Here is a 22,720-nt window from a genome sequence, read left to right as displayed (position 1 = left end):
GAGTGGGTTTACCCAGGGTCACCCAGCTAGTAGGTGATAAGATGAGAACTTCAACCCAGGGACTTCGTCTGTGGCCCAGAGTGTTATCTTTGTCCCCCATCTCTCCTCAGGGTTGCTACTTTCCAAGCACCCATCCCTTGTGTATCAAACATTCTCATCCACCCCACAGCCCATGGACTGTTCCATGGTTGGGGAAAGAGAAGAGCTTTAGACGTAGCTGAAAATGACACAAGGGACAGAAGAATGCAAGAAGCATTTATTGAGGGCCAGAGCTGAATTCTACAGGAGGCAAAAGGCAGGACCAGGCAATTTCTAGTGGGTTAGAGAAGAGGACTAGGGGAGAAGGCGGTGACAGGGAGAGAACAGCCAGACAGAACTGCAGCTTCCCAAGGCTGCCTCCTGCTGGCTCTCTGTGGGAAATGCAGGTAGAAGTGGCTTTTTCTGTGCCATTGCATTAACCGTAACCTGATGGTGTCTTTTCTCTAAAAAAGGCCCTTAGCCCCAGCCTCCCATGCTACAAGGGTCCCTGAAGCAGGAGGGGACTTCAGTAATGTGATCACTCATCACTGACAAGCTGGAGCACCCTCTCAACTTCCTACCACCAGAGCCTATGTTCCCAGTCTTTAGGCCTGAGGAATCCTCTGGGATCAGTCCTTTATTCCAAAGCACCTCACCCTGATTCTCTCTCCCATCCTGACCCCAGATTGCCTAGCCTCACTAAGGGGTTCCAGGTCTAATATCAACTTGAGGGGTGGGGTAAGTCTACCCCTAACCCCCAAAATCACCCTCTGTCCCTCACCTTTGGCAACATCCTGGTAACCTTTCTCTTACATACATACCTCTGATCCTCAGCCAGTTCCAGCCCCCACCCCCACCCCCACACTTAGGATCCTGAAACTGATATTTTAAACCTCTAGAGGGCACCACGAGCCAGCTCTGGAAACTATAGGACTGAGGCACATTCCTCCCTGTGTCCCTTCCAGGCTTCCCAACCAGAGTCACTACAGCTTAAGGGGCAGGCTAGGGCCTGCAGCCAGGCTCCCCAGTGTTACTGGGCACCAGACACTGGCTAGCCCAGAGTGTGACAGGAAAGAGATGAGGCAGAACAGTGCCTACTCATCTGGGCACAATACAGATGCTGAGCCTGAAACTGAAGAGTGGGGGTAATTCCTAAGGAACCAGAAACACAGGCAGACTCTGGTCTAACCCCTCACTCACCCACCCAGACTCATCTGCCCAGCCAGTCCTCCAGTACTACTTACTCTCCCTTCCTTCCTAATACTATGGAATGCATTTCAGGACTGGAAGAGCCCTCAGAGGTCATCTGAGCCAAATCATTCCCTACTAGAATCTCTTCTATGCATCCTTGCCATGGCTTGCATACTGCCCATAACAACTCTTTGCCTCCCTCTTTCCAAGTGGGCAACCTCAAACTCAGGGCTATCAAGTAAAGCCAGAGGATAACAGATAGCTCCAGGTCAAACTGTTTTCTCCCTAGCTCAGCTCTGAGCCCAGAGTCTGCCATGAAAGGGCCCAGAAGGGACAGATGAGTTGCAGACACCTATAGCATTCCTGGAAGCCCAAGTTCTGGGCCTGGGGGAAATATCACTTTACAACTCTCTTCTCTGGCTACAGATGTCCCAGGCAGTCTGAACTGGGACGGGGAAAACATGAGAGGGATCTGAGAGGAGGAATCTTCCTGCTTCTTCTCTCCAGAGAGGCCAGCCGGACACCTTGAGCTGGCCTGGGAGACCCTCTCTAAAGGTCATCATGGTAAAAATAGAGCCTGTCTGGGAAGGGATGGAAAACAGCTGCTCCCTGGGACTTGGTGCCAGGGAGGCGGATGGTCAAGCCAGGACTTGGACAGGCAACTCAGGCATAAGATCCTCGGAACACACCCCCTCATTTGCCAGACTCCAGAGGTCAGAGCCAGAAAGGTGGGAGAGGAGTATGGAATCCTGCAGTGCAGCAAGTTTAGGGGGCCATACATACAATGCCCTGCTTGTGTGTGTATTAATAGAAGGGGTAATTTAGAGGTTTGAGATCGCCTTGGCCAAAGCTCTGTTAAACAGATGGGAAAGCTGAGGAGCATTGGAAAGGTCTTTCCACAATGACTGAATGATAGAGCAAGGGCTAGAACCCAAATTTGGATCATCACCCCACCCCCAAGCCCAGAGCTCTCCCCGGCTGACCCCTGATCTCTGGGGCTGTCAAAGTAGCCAGACCCCCTGGGGACATGGTGCTGGGATCTCCCAAGCCCGATGACACTTTTTCCCGCTCGGCCCTCCCAGGGCAGGGATGGGGTGCGGGCGGGGAAGGCTTATTAGGTGGTGCAGGAGGCCTCGGTGGGGAGGTTGCCACGCTTGAGCCTCAGGCTGCCGTTCCACCCGCGGGGACAGATGTTGTAGCCGAGGATGCCGGGTGATTTAGCCCCGGAGTCCTCGGAGTCGAGGGACACATCGGAGTCTGTGGGCGAGCGGCGGTAGGGGAAGGGCCTAGGCGGTGCAGGCAATGGGCTCCGGGGGATGGGAGCGAACGTGGCCCCGGGGGCCGCGGCTGGACCGGGACGGGAAGGCTGCGGTGAGCGCATGCGCGGCGGAGGCGGTGGCGGCGGCGGCGGCGCCCTCGGCGGGGAGAAGGGCCGGAGGCTCTCGGCGCCCGCTGGCCGCGGGGAGGCGCTCTTGCGCCGGGCCGCGTTGATGATGTTTCGAGCCAGAAGCGCCTGCAGCTGGCGGCTGGGGGGCCGCACTTCCGTCTCAGATCGCAGCGGGGATACGGAGCGCTCGCTCCACGAGGGGGACATGGGCGGCGGCGGTGGCAGCGGCGGGGGGCTGCTCATGCTGCTCCCACGGCCCGGCTCCCAGGGCCCCGGGCTCACCCAGCCATCCAGACTGCTGGGGGGCCGGGATGCGCCGGGCGTCCAGGGCGGAGAGGTGGGCAAGCTCTCCCGGCGGTCCTGAAGAGAGAGCAGAGAGGTTGGGGGCAGGCGTTAGTGCTGGGCTCCTCTATACCGGGGTTTTGGACTGAAGTTAGTAGTGCCTGCAGTAAAATGCAAGTGCCCAACGTTCATCTTTCAGATGCTTGAAAGAGCCCATGCTTCTTGCCCCTGTGTGTCACAGAGAGCCGGGTGGTTTAAGATCCCTCACTTTGGAGATAGACCCCTTTGTTTAATGAATGAACTTGGTCAAATTGCTTCAGCAACAAAAACAACTGGAAGCCTCTGGGCTTCAGTTTCCTCCTCTGTGAAATGGGAGTATAATGTCAACCTGTACCACAGAGGGTTGTTGTGAGCAGTAAATAGATAACTTATGTAAAAGAATATCACAGTATGAGAAGATTTGTTAGAAGAGGTTAAGTGTGCAACAGATGTTAGTTACCATAAAGACACACTGAAAATCCTTTCAGAGTGCGTCTCTGTTGGGAAGTAGGGTGAACTGGGCAGGGTACACAGCCACAGGGGTGGGAATAAGACTTTTAATGTATTACTTTTTATATAAGTTTAAGGTTTTGAACTTATCCATAGAAGTATATCCATGGTTATACTATCTATTATGGATAGATATGGATATACTATCTATTAAAAAAATTAAAACCAAAAATATTGATCATTATTACTAAGCCTGGACTTAGGGAAGGGCCTTCTCAGTCCCAATCCCCCTGTTGTGTTGCCATGGTCACCTCCTAGTAGCTCCTTGGATCCTTGATCACGTAAGTTCCTACTGACAGATAAAACATAAAAGGAAGTTGGGTCTTTGCTCCCTTCCCTGGACTTCTTGCCAGCATGGGGTAGGGGAAAGCAGAATTGGTGAGGCCAAGTTGGTGACCCTCTTTGAGGTTATAAAGCACTGGTCTGCTCTGCACAATCATACCTGCTTCCTACCTCCTTAGGGACTTTCCAGCCTACAAAGTTTGTTCTCGTCCTTCCTCTCTCATCAGATCCTCACAACAGCGTGGTGAGGTAGCCAGTATTATCACAAGCCATTTTACAGCGATGAAAATGAAGTTCAGAGGTATAAATAGCTTTGTTCTGCCCCACCAGGAAATGTATGTGTGACTGACTGCTGCTCAAAGGCTGCAGGCGGGCTTAAGTAGTTTGAACTGGTTTGAGAGTACAGATCTTGGGGACCCATGTCCAGCATGTATCTGCTAAATTAGGGGTCCCTGACCTCCGAGCCATGGACTGGTACTGGTCTGTGGCCTGTTAGGAACTAGGCCACACAGCAAGAGATGAGTGGCCAGCGAGCCAGCCTCATCTGTATTTACAGTCACCCCCTGCCCCCCATTGCTCGCATTACCCCTTGAGATCTGCCTCCTCTCAGATCAGCAGAAGCATTAGATTCTCATAAGAATATGAACCTTACTGCCCTTGAATCATCCCAAAGCCATATCCCACTCCCACCCCTTCCCACCTGGCGGAAAAATTGTCATCCACAAAACCAGCCCTTGGTACCAAAAAGGTTGAGGACTACTATACTAAACCATCCATCTGTTTAGCCAATCAGATTCCAGCAAAAGTCAGTCCAATCAGTCTGCAATCCAATCCAAATTAACCAGCAGTCATCTCTGAGTCCAGAACTAGCTGGTCTGTTCAGTGTCTCCTACCCAGTCAAAATCTAGAACCACTCATAAGCTCCATTCTCTCATCCAATCAGTAAACTTTCACAGCCTAACCAGTCAACCTCTCAGCTAGTCAGAATCTCATTTCTCTCAATTAAAAAGAAACGGTAAATTATTTGTCTTCTCCAAACAATGCAGCAGCTACTAGATGGGCCCAGACTCAGAAATGGAGACTTTTAACCTAAAGAGGAATGTATCACAGTCTAAAGAGTTTTCATGGGATTGGTAATATTAGGGACCTCCTGGGGACATCCAAGGCTCCAATCATCAAGTAGGAAAGTTAAAGCTCAGCATGGGCTCCACCCCTTTTATTCCAGGGTCACAGTTGTGTATATGAGCCAGAGACAGTGCGAGCTGCTGTCTGTGAGCCATCTCAGGAATCTTTCAATCAGCTGGGCTGTGGGAAGTGGGGCCAAGAGTTCATGATCCAAGCCTATCAACAAGCACTAAGGCAGAGGAACCAGGGCTTTCAGCCAGGAAAAGAGCGGGCTGAGGCAGGAGGAGCTATGATAACTGTCTGACATCTCTAAGGACTGCCTTTGCCTTTGGTGGCTTCAAGGGAAAGGCTAGGGCCAGTAAGTGGAAGGAGTAACAGAACTTACTTCTCAGAATGTGTGGGTTGGAAGGTTGGGGGCAGTGGTGAGCAAGGCCTCAGCTTTTGGTTTTGGGCCAAGGCCTGACCTCATCAGGACTGCCCTGGCTGGGTACTGACTGTGTGTGTGTGTCCGTGTGCATGTGCACCCTGGGTGGGGGGAGTACATAATACAAAAATGCTGCAGGGAATCAGAATTACTCACTTTCTGAAAAAGATCTCAATTCATCATCTACCTCAGAGCTTCCTGGAAATGCACATGGGTGAAAATTCAGAAATGAGCACCCACTTAACCCAGCACCAGCCCCAAAGCAGGGCATGTGTGTGAGGTGGGCATGAGTAGAGCAAAGAGGAATATCAGAGACCAAAGACAGCCAGCTAGCCCACAGCTTCTGTAATCCTCTCTTTGCGTGGAAGGGGAGACTGGGGCCTAGGGGTTGTCTAAGGTCACACAAGGAGTCAGGTGCAGATATGAGGCTGGAACCCATTTTTTCTGGCTCTCGATGGCAGTTTGTTTGGCTCCATAAGGGGAAGAAACTTATTGTATGCAGTGATGACTGGGAAGCTCCCAGATTTAGATAATGGGAGAGTGGGATGCTGAGGGAAACTAAGGGGGAAAAAAAGTGTACGTGCTCTGGCTAAAGGCACTTATAAAGATTTCAAATAAATCTGGACCATAAGGAGTGTGGGTTTTTCCCATCTACAGACTTTTTGGCCAAACTCCAAAGGAAGGAGGAAACAGAACATGTCTTCCAAGGGATTTTGGTTCCCTGAGTGCTTGACCTGGGGAAGAGAGAAGGGAGCCCTTACTTCCAAGCCAGCACACATCTGTACCCACAGCAGATCCAGACACTCAGCAGATGCAGGCAGCATGCGGACTCTCACCACAGGCTCACACACAGTAACTGGACGGTCCCACCCCACTTCCCAGGCCAGAATCGGGGAGGAGGGAGAGGGCCCAGACCACCAGCCAGTGAGCATGGAAGAAAAGAAGAAGCGAGACAGATTTGAGGCAGAGTGTATTGAGAACAGGAGAGAGAACAAAGTTGAGGGCAGAGCTCAGACAGCCTGGCCGAAGGACTGCAGGGTGGAGGGTGGGCTCTTCCACTGCTGACCCTCGGGGGTCGAAGGGAGCAGGGCTCCGGAGCACGGCCTTCACTCTGTCCTGGGAGGGGCTTGGCATGAAGGAGCTGAGCTCACGCATGACTCCCCCACACATGCCCCCACGTTCTGGGCAGAATGAACTCACTGGGAAGGCACCCCCGGTTCCCATGGCAACGAGCGGAGAGCTCACGAAAACTGCAGGCTCAGCCCAGCACAGGCACCGCCTCCACCACCCCTTGATCCGCTGGGGAGCCCAGAAATAGGGCTAGGAAAGAGAGGGTGGGTGGCGCTCAGCCCCCGGTCTTGGGAGGCTTCCATCTGAATTCTGCCTCTTGCGTCTATATTTTCTCGCCCCCACAAAACGTGGTTTTTGGGGGCCGCAGCACATCAAAGGTGTCAGAGATGGGAAGGATCTCAGGCTACCTGACTCAAAGCCCTCACAGTATCAAGGGGGAAACTGAGACCCAAAGATACACATGGAGGCCATATTTTAGAATCCAGATCTCCTAAGTCCCAGCCTTTTCCTCCAGACCTCAAGGTCTCCTCGGTCCCCTCCCTGGGCTGCCGTGCTCCCGCCCTGGCCCTTGCTGTGCTCCCATGGTCTGTCTCCAGGCAATCCTGAACCTGAGCCTAAACTTCTGATTTCCTGGCCTCCTAGCCACACCCTCCCCGGATGCCCTGACAGACATCTACTTCCCATCTAGGACATCTCTGGACACCTAGGACACCTTTGTCCTAATTTCCTTCCCCTCTCTTCCCAGGGGACTCTCTTGTCACTTACAGGACCTTTCTCCCAAAGTACCAGCCTGTCCCGCTCTCTCATTTCTCACAGACTGTCACAGCTAGGAGGGCCCTCATTGTGTTTATGAGAAAGCTGAGGCCCAGGAAGGGAAAGTGACTTGACCAAAGTCACACAGCAAATGGGGGGCCGAGATGCCTCTCTCCTTGGGGCCCCTTTCTGTGGCATGTAGATGAGTTCTTTCAGCCGTGCAGATCTGGGCTGAGGGTGAAACCAAAATAGCCAATGGATCTATTTCTAGGGACCTCTCTCCCAGCTGCACACCCACCTCTGCAGAGCCTTCTCCTGGGCTCTCTCTCGGGGATCCCTGGGGACCTCCCACACCCCAGAACAGTGAGGGCAAGCCAGGTGGAACCAGGACTGAGGTCTGGGATGAACTGCATAAGCTGTCTAGAAAGCAGAGCCAGATGTTCGAAGAGGGCGTGAAGGCAGCTGAGCAGAGGGGCAGAAGAAAAGCGTCAGCCAGCAGTGGCGGGCTGAGTCCTCATCCAGCAGAACCCGGGAGAGGAGATAGTGTGGAGGCCGAGGCAGAGGTCTCTGAAGCAGCGGAGAGGAAACAGTGTCCGGAAGGCAGAGGTGGAAGAGACAGACCCGTGCAGGTGAGAATCCAGCAACAGGCAGAAAGAGGCAGGAGCCAGGGCCACGGCGAGGACAGCCCACTGGGGCGGCAGGCCCTGGGCTGGACCGTCTCACCGCAAGGGCAAGCTCTGTGTGCTGCAGAAGCCCCTGTTAGGGCCCCTCTAGGCCTTTCCTCAGCAAGACGCTGGCAGCCCTACAGCTCACAAAGGCCAGGTGAAGAAGCCCCCAGTCTCACTAGGGCCGGCCAAGTGGTCCTCTCTCTGTGACCCTTCTCCCCACTGGTAGCAGACTTCAGATCTCTCAGACGTGGAGTCCAGCCACCTCGCGGGAGGGAAGGGGCTGTGATAGCTCAGAGAGGGGAGGTGACTTGCCCAAACGGCACAAACCTAGCTGGTGGCAGCGTCAGCCCTGAGTCCCCGTAATCCTGACTCAGCCCCGTGCCACTTCCTGCTCTCCATCCGGTCCCCGGACAGGGGCTCGGACAGGCAGTGGGATCCCTGCGGGGTCCGTTACTTGAAGCAGAAGGATGGCTTCCACACCTGAGCCTCGATCCCCGCATTCCGGGTGGAGAAGGAGGGCCTGGGGGCTTGCTTGGCTCGGGGAGACCATGCCCTGGAGGGTGACACGGGCGAGATATCACTGCTGTAGGTGGGGCTCACTGCGGTGGGCTGGAGGCCATCCTGGCCAGTGGTGGTGTAGGAGCGGGAGGGCCGAGGCAGGGCAGGTGACGGTGGGAGAGCCGCCTTGGGCAGGCTGGGCACCAGGTCCAGGGAGCTGGGCTTGGCAGGCGAGGCGGCTCTAGGCGAAGCCTTGGCAGGTTCTTTGATGGGTGAGAGGACGAAGAGGGAGGGCCGCAGTTGGTAGGGCGGCTGCTTGGTGGGCTCTGGACGCAGGACCCCATTCTCGGGCAGGTATCCGTGGAAGAGCGAGGCAGGTGGGGTCCGAGCCGGGCTCCGGGAGGCTACTCGGAAGGTGCCGCCAGGTGCGTTGGTGGAGTACTTCCAGGATGAAGGCAGGGACATGGTGGGTGACGGGCAGCGGGCCAGCTCAGCATGGCCCGAAGACTCGATGACATACTTCTCCATCCGGGACTGGCGGCGGGCGTAGAGCTCAGCCCCCTTCCCCGAGGCCTCCGAGAGGTTCTGGTTGGGTTTGGGCTTCGGCTTGGCCTGGATGCGCGGTGACTTGAGGCAGGAGGCCCACTCGGGGATGGTCTCCTCGGCGTCGGCAGGGCTGGCCCTGTCCCGGGCTGCGGGCTCCTGCTGGAAGTTGGAGGCCTCGGCCCCAAGGGCGAAGGGCTCCTCCTCCAGGCCCGCCTCCCCCTGGTCCCTCTGCCTGCGCTTCTCATCAGCCGTCTGTACCAGGTCCAGCAGGTCTGGATTCGGGGTCACCTTGGGCTTCTCCACGAAGGTGAACATGGATTTCCGGCTGCCCCTGCGGGCCATCGACTCCTCCAAAATGCCCGTCTTGCTGGCAGGGACTGCCTGGCCCTTTAGATGAGAAGGCTTGGAGTCGGAGCTGGGGTACAGGGCAGAATAAGATGGGGGAGACCTAACCCCGGAAGTCAGAGGGGCTGTGGACAAGGTCTCAGCATAGGTGGGTGGTGGGGTGAAGTTTCCCAGGGGGCGTCTCTCCAAGGCGGGGCTTCGCTGTGCCACGGGCCTCCTCTCCAGCATGGGGCTGTGGGATATTACGTGTCTCTGTGGCCGGGGGCTCCTGTCTGCCACACTGGGGGGCTGGGGGACGGGGGTCTTCTCCCCACGATGTCGTCTCTCTACCATGGGGCTTCGCTCCATCTGACCGGTGCTGCCCGGCGCCTGGATCCCAAAGGGCCTGGCCGTCCTATTGACCACGGATGGAGGCTTGGCCAGCGTGAGGTGGACCTCGCTGTACAGTTTGGTGGGCGTGGTGGCAGTTGTCCGCCCGGACATCTCTTGCTCTGTGGACACCACTGGGGCTCCAAGCTGGACATCAATGAGCAGGGAGCTGGACATGAAATCTGGGCCCAGGGGCCTGGAGCTGGAGATGGGAGTAACTTCTCTAGAGAAGGTGCTGGTGGCGGTAGGTGGAGCTGATACCTTATCAATTAGGAGCGTGCTGGATCTCACCTCCACGGCTGGCTCCTGGGGTTGCCCGCCAGCACACTGGGTGCTGGGTTTGAAATCTGGCACCACGTCATTAGGAGGGAGCTGCACCTCGGAAGAATTCTGTTGGACGCTGGAGAGCGGCAGGCTCTGTGGGGTGATGGCTGCCGATAGGTTCTGATTGACATCTGTGGCTGGCAGGTTGTGGTTGCCATTAGAAGCTGGCGTGACAAGCGTGGTGCCGGTTGAGGGAAGGTTTTGGTTGGCATCTGCAGCCGGGCTGTGGACCTCCTCCGGAGGTGGGGTTGGGGGACTCTGCTGGGCTTCTCTGTTCTGGGACAGGTGGAGCCCGTTGGCCGTCAGCAGGGCTGCATTCTCCTTTAGATAAACCACCAGAGGCACCTCCTCCTCCTCACTGGCCATCTTCTCCAGGTGCCGGAGCAGGCTGGCTTCCTCCGAGCAGCCCTCCATGCTGTGACTGGGGACCCCTGTGTCAGCGCTCTGGCAGGCGGGGTTTCTCGGAGGGCCTGGCTCAGGGAGCAAGGTGGAACTCAGGCTGAGCCCCGGGGCATGGCCTGTAGGGCTGGCGGGGGGCACTCTGAGGGGCTCCTGGCTAGACTTCGGTCCCCTCTGGCCGTGGCTCTCCAAGGTGAACTCGTTCACCCTCTGCCGGCGCCTGTTGAAGAGCTGGACTCCACGGGAGTTGGAGCTGGGAGGGGTGGTCAGCTGGGCAGCGATCTGCTGGCTCCTCGCCTTGGCCTCTTTTAGATCCTTCTCGGTGAGGCTAGTACTCCGGCCCAGCGCTGCGGGAGGGACAGAGGCCCAGTTAGCATATGGGATTGCAGAGCCACAGCGGTACACAGACAGACAGATGGTCACCCGTGCTGCCCAACTACAAGTGGCCTTTTCCTCTGGAATTTGATCTTTACTCACCGTTTCCTAGAACCTCCTCTCCTCATAAAGATCCCTGACCCAACCACTATGGCCCAGCTCAAATGCCACCGTGTAAAACCTTCCTGGATTACCCTTTCAGTATTCACCAACCCCTTGTTTGGATTGCCCCTGAAGGTTGTTGACAAGGCACTTTCCCAGACTCAGCAAGTACACCTCACCCCAGCAGTCAAGGCCCTACTACATCCTGGACGTGTCTTATGCCACCCTTCTCTCTCACTGGGCTCTGCCCAGGTTGACGTTCTGGGCCTTGAAAATGACAGGTCTGCTCCTGACCCAGGGCCTTTGCGCCTGCGGTTCCCTCTACTTGGAATGGTCTTTTCCCAGGGGGATTCCATGTTCCTTCTTATCACTCAGGACTCACCTCTCTGGGGTGGAGGGGTCTTCCTCTATAATCAGCCCTACCCTTTCCTAACCCATCTCTTTGTTTTCTTCATAGCGTTCAACACAATTCAGTATTATCTTCTTTATAAGTTTCCTTGTCTATTATCCATCTCCCTGCCTAGAACATAAGCTCTGAGGGGGAAATGACCTTTTTTGACTTGTTCATCCCCTAACCCTGGGCCCTAGAATAATGCCTGGCAAAAAGTGAGCACTCAGGAAGCATTACTATCTGCATGAATGAACTGGCAGGACACCTCTGCATCTTTTAGGGCCGTTTATACTTTCAAACTCAGAGTATAGCCATCTGTTAATACTAATGCTTTCCCTTTTTAGAATAGGTGATGCATTTACATGGACTAAAAAAAATTAAACACATAAAAAGGTATATGGTGAAAAAAAGTTCCTCTCCCTCCGAGTGCTCCACATCACAAATCAGGTAGCAACCGTTAATGGTTTCTTATAAGTCCTTGAAAAAATTTCTTCCCGTTTTCATTTAAACAATCATTTAAAAATTCTCACACTTTAATGTTATAAAAGTAATAAATTGAGCTAATTTCAGCAGTGACTATACTAGAACAGCACATTACCTCATCTTATCCTCACAAGAACCCTAGAAACCCCTATTTTACAGAAATGGAAAATGAGGTCCAGAGACTTGTAAGTAACTCACCCAAGATCACACAGCAAAGGGTGGCAAGGCTCGAGTCAGAACCAGCTCTGTGTGGGCCACAGCACAGGCTCAAGCCGCCTGCTTGTCCCAGAGGTCCCTTTTGGGAATTACAGGGGACAGAGTCGGTGGAAGTCAGGGTTCAGTCTGGGGACTGAGGTCAGGGATCAGGTGGGGTCAGGCCCTAGTAATCTGTAAATTCACCACAGGCCACCATTCCTCTTTCTATTGCCAGTGCCCAGCTGGCACAAAGTCAGTGTTCACTTTGTGTTTCTTGAGTAAGGAATGAAGAAATGGACACGTGAACAAATGGCCCTGTGCACAGATGGATGGCACAGGCTCTGGCCAGGGCTAGCAGCTCAGTCGGCGGCTGGGAAAGTTGCTCCCTTTGTCACCCCTCCCCACTGAGGAAGCTAATTAGTTCTTGAGGAATCTGACCTGGCCCTCCCTCCTACCTTGCCCTTATTAGCACTGGCCGTGACATGCTGAGTGGGTCTCCCAGGACAGTTTTCCTAGGCATCTTGCCAGCAAGGCTCAGAATTCATGGACTCTCAGAGCTGGAAGGGCCCTTACAAAGGAGCTTTTTCACTATCAGCCCCATTTTATAGATGAAGAAATCAAGGTCTGGAGATGACTCAAGGTGGAGCTCACTCCAGGGGAGGCACACAGAGCACAATGACTGCCAACAGCCAGTTCAAGCGGCCACAGGCTCTCTGGCCCCAGCCTCCTCCTTCCCTCCTCCCATCACCACCTGGCTCCCTACCATACACACCTGTGCCCACCTGTGCAGAACAGCTATAACACAGCCTGCCCCATGTGCCCCTGATACCTGTTTTGCTCGTGGTAGGGCTCCTCTCCTGCCTAGATCACCCCATCGATAAAAGATGACAGCTTTGAAGGTTGAGCCAGGCTGCTTCCCGGGGGGGAACTTAGGTAGGGGCAGGCCAGCCACACAGGAGGAGTTGCTCAGCTCATGCCATGTCCCTCTCCTCTGCTCTGTTTAGAAACCAGGCCTCCCGGGCCAAATCCAGGCTCTGCTATTTGCTAGCTGTGTGACCTTAGCAAGTGACTGCTCCTCTCGGAGACAGTTCCCTTAATTGAGAAGAAGGCAATAAAAGCACTGACATTAGGGTTTGGAGGCTACGATGAGGTCATAGATGCCAGGGAGGTCATTGTCTTTCAGCCCAAGTAGACAGGACAGAGGCCTCATGCTTCCCTGGAATGGAGCTGGCAGTTGGTGACCCCACGTGACTCCCTGGAAGGGGTCAGAGCTGCTTCTAGCAAAGGAGATTCATTCCACAGATCATAGTCCTGAGGGGATATGACTCTCTAATGGTCACACAGCAGGGGATTCCAGAGTGATCGGCAGGCAGGGATCACTGCCCCAAGTCACAGAACCTCAGAATCTCAGGGATGGCTGTCACCGTGTCCACCGCCCCACACAATTCCTGCACCCCTGAAACCACGTCCCTGAGTGTCTAAGCCTTACACACTCAACTGGCAGGGTGCTCACTAACCTAAGGATGCGCCTTCTACTAATTAATATTCTTCAGCTCTAAAGTCACTCCTTATGTTAACTCCCACCTCTTGACATGACTCTGCCCCCCACCGCCACACAGATAAAGAGCTTTCTCTTTCCAACTTACAGCCCTGCAGAGACTTCAGCCACAAGTCCCATCCCTCAGGGCACAGTAAGGGTAAACATCCCTGGGCCCACCAGCAGCTCTTATGACACAGCTGCAGCCATCGTAGCGCATACTGATTGGGCTCTTACTGTGTACCCAGACATGGACTTCACACATACTATCTTATTTAATTTCTGAAACGATTCTATGAAGCACAAATTACTATCATTCACTTAAAAAAAACAAAACCTTTTTATTTATTTTTGGCTGTGCTGAATCTTTGTTGCTATGTGTGTTTTCTCTAGTTGTGGGGAGTGGGGGCTACTCTCTAGCTGTGGCATTTGGGCTCAGCAGTTGCGGCTCCCAGGCTCTAGAGCACAGACTCGGCAGTTGTAGCACATGAGCTCAGTTGCTCCTCGGCATGTGGGATCTTCCCAGATCAGGGATCAAACCTGTGTCTCCTACACTGGCAGGCAGATTCTTTACCACTGAGCCACCAGGGAAGCCCCTATGATTCACTTTTTAGTGATGAGAAAACCAAGGCTCAGAGATAATGCCCAAGGTCACAGAGCCGGAAAGCAGGGGCGGGCTGGGCTCACCCCTGGCTCTCAGGACTCTAGGGAGCACCAGGCTTTCCAGCCAGCAGTTTCCACAGTGCCAAGCTCCTAGACAGGGCCTCAGTGTGTGTATAATTCAGACCTTCCAAAGCCTCTGTGCTTCTGTTTTGTTTTTCTCTTCGCTTCTCTGTTTCAGTCCTATCCCAAGGCTGGTTCTCAGGGTCACAGGGCTAGAAAATGCTCCAGTGTCAGAGCATGAAGGGCCCTCAAGGAGAAGCTGGCCTGGGAGGCTTTAGAGAGGGAGAGGGTCAGAGAGAAGGCCATGGGCCAGGACCTGGTCTGCTGACCTCCAGCCAGCCTGGAACCCTTCCCCTCGCTACTGTTCCCAGACCAGAGGAACCCAGCAGAAAAGGCCAGGGGGTGAGACAGCCCTGCCTCCGAGGGAGCTCCCGTACCCCCATCCAAGCCCGCAGTGACTCCATGGAAAAGGAATTTGGCAGGAGGCTTGGACCAGGCCCAGCCAGCAATCCAGACGACTTTTGCCACCCTGCACAAACAAAGCTGAGAGAATGGGGGGCTGGGCCAACTATAGGCACCTCAGGTCCCCCCACTGCAGGGCATCAGGGGCGGCAGCTCCACCCCAAATTCCCCAGACTAGGGAACTGCCACCCCTGGTGATGCCCCAGCTAGCTGGGTTCAAGATTGTGGTCCCCAGTGTCAGAGACACAAGAGATGGCTGTGGCCCACAGCGGGCAGTCCCCTTGTTGAGCCCCCAGTCTTCTTGCACCCGTAAAAGCCGTAACACCCCCCTCTTCTCCCAGTCTCTTCAGTGGTGATCCTTGAAAGACCGACCCTTCTGGAGATGCAGGGATGAGGGCAGAGCTGCCCCAGGGTCAGGAGACCTGGGTCTGACAGGGTTGAATCCCTAAGTGGGGAAGGGGAATAAGAAGCCCTGAGTACACCCCTAGAGTGAAGCTCGCAGTGGCTGCTGCAATGACTGAGCCCTCAGCGGCCCACTGTAATGTGCTGCGCCATGCACTTTATGCCCATCATCTCCTTCGATCCGCCCAACAATCACGAGGAATAAGTACTGTTATTCTTCCCAGTTTGCAAATGAAACTAGAGCTCAGAGAAACCTGCCCAGGGTCATATGACTTGTAAATAGCAGAGCTGGGATTCAAAACTCCCAAGCCTGGTTGCTGAATCTCATTTCTTAACCACCTTGCCTTCCGGACCCTGACTCTGGTGGCAGGGGTGTGGATAGAGGCTCTAGTGCTCTCCGATGCTGATCTGCGGGCCCCTCTGTTCCCACATCTGACAATCAGCACCCACCATGATGTTCTCTCCTCTGCATATGCAGCTGCCTAAAGTGGCTGATGCTTTCTTCCCCTTCTTCGTCTCAGGAGAAGAGCTGATAAACTCATTGTTACTAAGGGGGAAATGACTGTTAGGACATAAAAAACTAGTGGAGTGGAAAGAGCACTGTGGGGAGTCAGGAGACCTGAATTCGAGCTGTGCCCAGGCGGTGATAAGCCCTTTCTCTCACCCCATCACTTCTGTTGGCAGCTGTCTGTTCTGCTGACCATCAGGCCTCTTGACCGAGGATCCAAAGGAGGGAGGCGGGGCAGGTGAACGGAGGCCAGAGCAGAAGGTCAGGACAGGGAGAGAATTCAAGGAAATGCTTCTTCACACGGCTGCCGTCAATGGGAGTGCCTGGGCCCCGAGCAGGGTGGAGAGGGTCGGGAAGCCAGAGGTAGGAAGAGAGACTGGCTGGAGACAGCCCATTGTGGCTGCCTGGAAGTCTTGGCAATGGGACAGGTAAACAGGCTGGGTAAACTGCCCCTCTGTGGGGTCAGGAAAGAACCAATGGCTGGCCGCTGCACAACTTCAGCCTCAGCTGGGGGCAGGAAGATGAACTGGGCCTGAGTAATGGCCTGGCTACCTTGCCAGCCCCTGCCCCACATCCTCCCTACTGAAAGGAGGAAATGACACAGGCTTCTTTCCCTGGGGAGTTCTCCATCCACGCCAAAGTCCTGGTGAGCACAACCTGACTGAGTCCCGGCAGACTGCCAGGTCTCTTCTCAGAGGCGAATAATTCATACTAAGGTGAGAAGGACTGCCAGACGGGAGACGATAGGAATGAAAGTGGAGAGCCCCAGACCTAGCTCCAGCCTTGCCATCAACAGGCTGGCAGAAGTCATTGCATGCCTCTCCCTTAATGCCCCGGGGGGACCTGAGACCAGAGAAGGATGCCCTATGCCCTGAGTCACACACCCCAAACCACCGAGACTCGCTTTACTCACTCTGGCAGGGTCCTCCCTGCTGTCCTGCGCCCCCCTGGATGCCGAGCCGGCCTCGGTTCTGAAAGCCTTCTGGAAAGGCAGCCCATCGACTAGCTGACAGAGAGGAAAATCCTACATCGACGGCAACGCAGAGGAGCTGGATCTGACTTCTCTCCTCCACAGATGACTCAGCCTAGCTCTTTATCAGGAAAACCGATTTTGCAACAGCCTTTTAAATGGCCTCTCCGCCTCCAGTCTCTCCCCCGCCAATCTACCCGCCCCAAGCTGCCAGATTCATCTTTCTCCCTCCTGACTCCACTTGTGTCGGGCCTCTCTCCTCCTCTCCAGGACGTGGGGCGTCAAGCAGCCAGGCCTCATCCTGGCAGTCAGGGCTTGCCCAAGAGCTTGCTCACTGCTCCCTGCATCCTCAGCAAGGGTCACAGGGGGTCCAAAGGCGCGTGTTTCCCTCACCTGCCCTGTGAGTTCCAGCCTCTGCTATGGGTCTGCACAGACCCCTCCACCCAGAACACTGCTCTGTTTCCTGTCCTTTCTATAGGTTCAGTCCTCACATCATCCAGGTTTTATCTGCACCACTTAACAACCTCATCACTTTGCATATTATTCGTTTGAGTGAGAGTTCTCCTCCAGGGCATGCTCACCACATGCCCCATGCCAGGCCTTTCCTTCATTTACAGCAGCCAGGAGGACAGTGGTCCCCTCAGCTCTGCATTAGAGAAGAAATGGACTCGGAGGGGTGAAGTGACTTGCTTAAGGTGGCATGGCTAGTCAGAGGCAGAGGTGGGATTCAAACCTAGGGTTGCCCAGCACCAGCCCAGGACCCATCACATGGGCCATGCTGCCTCCTCCCAACGTCTTGCTTTGCAGCAGTCAGGGTCTGGGTCTGATTTCCCCCAGAGAGCGCAAGAGCCTAGGGGCAAGGGTCTCAACTGCTTCTGCCTTGTCCCCTGCACCTTTCCTGGGGGCTTGCCGAAATGATGAAGTCGATGAGGATGCCACAGCCAAGGGAGTTGCTCCAGACACTGCCAAGCCAAAGGTGTAGCCTGTGTGCTCTCGTTGAATCCTCACGGCAACTCATAAAGGAGGCCCCCTTACTGCTGTTCTAGGGATGAACAAAACAAGACCAGAGAATCGGCAAACTCACCCCAGGTCTCCCATCCAGCCAGAGACAGGCAGGGTGGAGCTGGAGCTGGGAGGCGGACTGATTCCACGCCCGGGCCCCTCCTTCTTAAGAGCTCTGCCCACAAAGCACAGTCTCCCCACCTACTGTCCCAGGCCCAGCCCAATTGCTGCTTCCTCCAGGAAGCTCCCATCAACCCATTCAGACTCCTAGATCAATGCTCCTGCCCTGTTCCACCTGGCCCAGGGGCCTCCAACAGGACGGGGTTTAGAGGAAACAGACTGAGAAAGCCAAGGAACCGAGGCCCAAAGAGAAGGAGGCTGGGACTGGTCCAGCTCCTGTATCTCCTGCTGGCAGGGGGTTGGGATCAGGCAGCACAGGATGGGTGGGCCAAGTCAAGGGCCCCCAGGTCAGATTGGCATGGGCCTTGGTGAGCAGCTAACCCTGTAGTCCACAGGCACTGATCACTGCTGGCTGATGCTGTGCGGTCCTCCTCTGCTGAAGGCCAGGAGCCATCACCTTCTTCCACCTACTCTACTAGCTAGTAGAGGCAAGCTCAGCCCCAGATGCACAGCAAACTGGAAAGGGTTGGTTCCCAGGGAGCCAAGCTCAGACCCAGGCTCCCCCTCCCAGTCGAGCCCTGCTGAACCAGGCCTGCTCCCACCCCCAAGCCCTCTCCTTGCAGCAGCCTCCATTTTCTCTGCTCAGGGAGCCTTGAGTGTACAGAAAGGACTACAGCACCCTACCTTTCCAGAGAAAACACTTGATCCAGGAGACAAACAAGTGGTGAGCGAGGGCAGAGGAGAGAGAATTTCCCCCAACCTGTGCCTCTCCCACGAGTAGAGCGGGGTCCAGTCTATCTCAGGGTCCCCAGCACCCAGCCCAGGTGTACCAAGTCGCTTCAGTCATGTCCAACTCTGTGTGACCCCATGGACTGTAGCCCTCCAGGCACCTCTGTCCATGGATTCTCCAGGCAAGAATACTGGAGTGGGTCGCCATGCCCTCTTCCAAGGGATCTTCCCAACCCAGGGATCGAACCCACATCTCTTGTATCTGCCTGCATTGGTGGGAGGGTTCTTTACCACTGATGCCACTGGAAAGCCCAAATATAGCCTTTCCTCTTGGTTCTGTGGCAGCCTGTAGCCATAGCTGTTCCCATCCTCTCCAGACTCAGCAGAGGTCATCACCCAGGAGGGCTCCCACAATCCAAATCCACCTCCCATTTTACTCCACCAGGCATCCCAGGAGACGAATTCTAGATTTGTCTAGGTCTCAGATTCCTTGAGATCCTAGATCCCAGATCTAGAGAGTGGTTTCTGGAGGAAGCAGGGAAAGGAAAGAGAGAGGTAGTAACAAGCCCGTAGGTGAAAAGGGAGATGAAACTCAAATGGCAGTGTTAGATCCAAGAGGCAAAATATTCCATTGAGTGCCAGGAGAACATAGAGCCTAAAAGAGAGATGAATGAGGATGAAGCAACCTGGGAAGTCTTCCTGGAGGAGGTGGCATATGCCCTCCTTCTGAAAAGATTGAGTTGTGGAAGCATTCCAAGCAATGGGGCAGCCTTATGGAGGCTGGAAAGCTCAAGACAATCCCCACCTGACTCCCCTACCCCACCTCTACTCATACCCCAAGTCAAGACAGCTGGAGAGGAAAGCACCTCTGACGGGGGGATACACCCCACTCATTAGGCTTGCCCAGAGGCTGATGGTGACTGGGATGGTCCAGGTTGAGTTCCAGGGAGCTATGTACATGAGCAGGCTCATGCTCAGAGCCCAGAAGCACCATGGTATCTTCCCCGGGCCTCCGGGTGGGTTACATAACCTCCCCACTGCTGGGGCCACAGATTCAGCCGGGACCCTCCTCCGCCTCCACCTCCCCAGCCATCTGTCTGTGCTGCTTCCCTCTCATAGAGGAGGCCGCCGCACTGCCGAAAGCAAGGCCAGCACCCTGTGGTAAATTCCCCACATTCCTTCCTCACAGAAAAATAAATAAGGAGGAGAAAAAACCCTGGAGGAATGATAATGACGGCCCCAGCACGCAGCAGTCCCAGCTTGCTGCCCTGCCCGCCCTGTAGAGCAGAGCCTGTCCTGGGGACGAGGGTGGGCACGCTGCTGCCTCTCCCTAGGAGGCATCCTCACTGCAGGCCTGGGGTAGACAGCTCGCCTTTCTGCAGCTCCCTTAGCCCTGTCAACTCACTTTTGGTCTCAGGTTCACTCATATCTGCTGAGGAAGGCGCTGGGAATCTTAAGTGGTCTACCCTCTCACTGCTGTATCTATTCAGCCTGCCCGCCCTCCCTTAGACAGCCCTCCTTTACCAAATCCAACCAGAGGGGCAGCCTGTTCCCTTCCCATGTCCTGCTCAACAGAGCATCCTGTGAGGGTTGCCTTTAGTACGTCACTTCACCTCTGGGTCTCAGCTTCCTTATTAGGAAACTAGAGCTGATTATATCTGCTTTGCAGAGTCACTGCTGAGCAAATGAAATGCAGAAATTATTTCTATAGCATAAAACACTGTGCATACCTGAGGGGGATTTAAATTCAGCCTTTGCACAAACCTACCTCTGTATAATTCTCCCAGGCTAGGCTGCTGGATGTCTCCTTCCCCCTTCCAGCTATCTCTGGGTCTGGTCTCCCTCTTCTGTTCACAATCAGGCACAGTGCAACCTTTCCCTCCCCCTGACACCCCTCCCACTCCAGCATCCTCTCAGCAAAGGTGCTCTAGTGTCAACCTCTAGCTAACATGCTGTGGCAGGGGAGAATCAGGTTTGAATCCCAGGTCTGTTTCTTGCTGGATTTGAGTGCCCAGGCCCCCTTGGAGTGGCCCCCAGACCCAAGACTCCTGGGAGGGAAGGTGTGGTCGAAGCTCCCACCACTCAGTATGTAGTCCTGCAGCCCTGAGTGGGCAGAAGGCTACCAATTCCTCCCATGCCATTCGCCAGTTACTGGGTGTATCTGGCTCCCCTCCAGCCAGAGGAGAGGCTGAATCATCCAGCCCCACCCTCCCCTTGTCCTTCACACTGCAAAAGGAAAGCAGACTGGAGATCAGAAAATTTGGTTCTAGTGTCTGTTCTGTCACAGTATGGACTAGATGTTGGACTAATTCCTGATCTTCTTTGAGCTTCATTTTGTCCATGTGTTTCAGAGAAGACATCAGACTTCTCTGATTCCCAGTGAAGTTACCCCCTTCACTGGGAAAGCAGTGATCCCCAGAGTGTGGCACCTCCATACCTTGAGTGGGAGCAAAAGGAAAAGTTATGACCAACCTAGATAGCATACTGAAAAGCAGAGACGTTACTTTGCCAACAAAGGTCCGTCTAGTCAAGGCTATGGTTTTTCCAGTGGTCATGTATGGATGTGAGAGTTGGACTGTGAAGAAAGCTGAGTGCCGAAGAATTGATGCTTTTGAACTGTGGTGTTGGAGAAGACTCTTGAGAGTCCCTTGGACTGCAAGGAGATCAGCCCTGAGATTTCTTTGGAAGGAATGATGCTAAAGCTGAAACTCCAGTACTTTGGCCACCTCATGCGAAGAGTTGACTCACTGGAAAAGACTCTGATGCTGGGAGGGATTGGGGGCAGGAAGAGAAGGGGACAACAGAGGATGAGATGGCTGGATGGCATCACTGACTCGATGGACGTGAGTCTGAGTGAACTCCGGGAGTTGGTGATGGACAGGGAGGCCTGACATGCTGCAATTCATGGGTTCGCAAAGAGTCGGACACGACTGAGCGACTGAACTGAACTGATACTTAACATCTTACTAGTTATGTAAATTTCACGCGTATATTGGAAAAGGAGTATAATAAACACATCAAAGGTATATTACTGCTTGCTGCTGCTGCTGCTAAGTCGCTTCAGTCGTGTCCGACTCTGTGCGACCCCATAGATGGCAGCCTACCAGGCTCCCCATCCCTGGGATTCTCCAGGCAAGAACACTGGAGTGGGTTGCCATTTCCTTCTCCAATGCATGAAAGTGAGAAGTGAAAGTGAAGTCGCTCGTTCATGTCCAACTCTTCATGACCCCATGGACTGCAGCCTACTAGACTCCTCCGCCCATGGGATTTTCCAGGCAAGAGTACTTAGGGGGAGGTAAAAGTGGATATCTCAGTAACAAAAGTTAGACAATTTAAAGGAAACAAGTAAGTACAGGTGGTGCATGAACTCATTCATTCAACTGATATTTATTGCTCACCAGCTAAGGGTCAGGCACTGTTCATAGCTATGAAGAGAAATAGACAAATCCCTGCTTGCATTCTAGCAGGGGAGCCAAATAATAAACGTATGAGTAACTGTACAACTAAGTCACATGGTAAATTCTATAGAGAAGAATAAAGCAGGAGAAGGAGATACACAGATGGCATGGGGTGGGGAGTGGTGTGCAAAGGTACATAAGGTAATCGAAGTGGACGTCACTGGGAGTCACGTCTGAGCGAAGAAGCGAAGAAGGTGAGGGAGTGAGGCTTGTGCATGTCAGGGGAGACCAGGCAGAGGGAACTGCTAGGGCTAAGGTCCGAAGGCAGGCTCACACCCTGCAGGTTTGAGGATGGTGCATGAAATGTGGAGGTGGGACATGAATAAGGAAAACATTTTCTCAAGTGGCCTTTCTACCTCTGCCCTGCAGGGTCTCGGGGACCCCCCTGCATTGCAACTATTTGCGTGCACACACGCACACACACACCCTGCAACACTCACGTTCTCAATACCTCCTTAATGCTGGCGAGAGCCTAGCCGGCAACAGCATATCCTCCTCCACACACACGTGCACCCACAGAGGTGGCAGAGCCTACACACCAATGTGTGCACACAGAACAACCATACACATGACGTGGAGACACACAGGCACTCAGGTGACAGATCGACACAGACACAACAGGTACACACCCTGTGGGCGGACACACGTGTCTCCCTCTTGCCAGCCTGCCCTGTCTCCAGGTAACGAGGTCACCAGACCACCTTTGTCTGGAGGGCACATGACCTGATGTGTGGTTTCAAATTCCCTTCTCCGCATCTCTGCATCTCAGTCATGGTTTCCCATTTCCAGGTCAACATTAAAATCGGCCACATGATGCTCAAATGTCCTAAGGGATCGTGTTGCTGTGGAAAATGTCCCCCTTTATATCCCTTCAGCAATTAAATGGAAAAGCCATGTAAAATGCCTAGCACAGCATTGTAAACGGTACCAGCAGCTCTGGCATCATTGCTCATCAAAGTCATCTGCATCCCTGGCTTCATCCCTTTAAGGTGCTCAGGGGCAGCTGATGAGTAGGAGGAAGGGCCAGACCAGGAACTTCAGGCCTCGGTTTTAGTCTCTATCTGGTCTCCAACTCACTGTGAAGCCTCAGGC

General features: G+C 54.3%; 1 protein-coding gene across 3 annotated transcripts in view; it reads right to left on the bottom strand.

Annotated features, from left to right (window-relative positions):
* Window positions 1–238: 238 nt before the first annotated feature.
* Window positions 239–22,720, bottom strand: part of SYNPO (synaptopodin) — a 38,589-nt gene continuing 16,107 nt past the window's right edge. Inside the window, exons 1-3 of one of the 3 annotated variants that reach the window (XM_070374642.1) lie at window positions 16,263–16,409; window positions 8,231–10,578; window positions 239–2,956 (exon numbers count right to left, since the gene is read on the bottom strand). In XM_070374642.1, the coding sequence (XP_070230743.1) occupies window positions 2,324–2,956; window positions 8,231–10,246 (2,649 nt within the window). In that variant the 5' untranslated portion in view covers window positions 10,247–10,578; window positions 16,263–16,409 and the 3' untranslated portion in view covers window positions 239–2,323. Of the gene's footprint in view, window positions 2,957–8,230; window positions 10,579–16,262; window positions 16,410–22,720 lie in introns of those variants that run through there. The other 2 variants (XM_070374641.1, XR_011464866.1) reach the window with 2 other exon arrangements.

This window comes from Bos mutus, chromosome 7 (assembly GCF_027580195.1).
Source record: "Bos mutus isolate GX-2022 chromosome 7, NWIPB_WYAK_1.1, whole genome shotgun sequence".
NCBI lineage: Eukaryota > Metazoa > Chordata > Mammalia > Artiodactyla > Bovidae > Bos > Bos mutus.
Note: the sequence above shows the minus strand (reverse complement) of the source record. Positions and strands in the feature narration are given on the sequence as shown.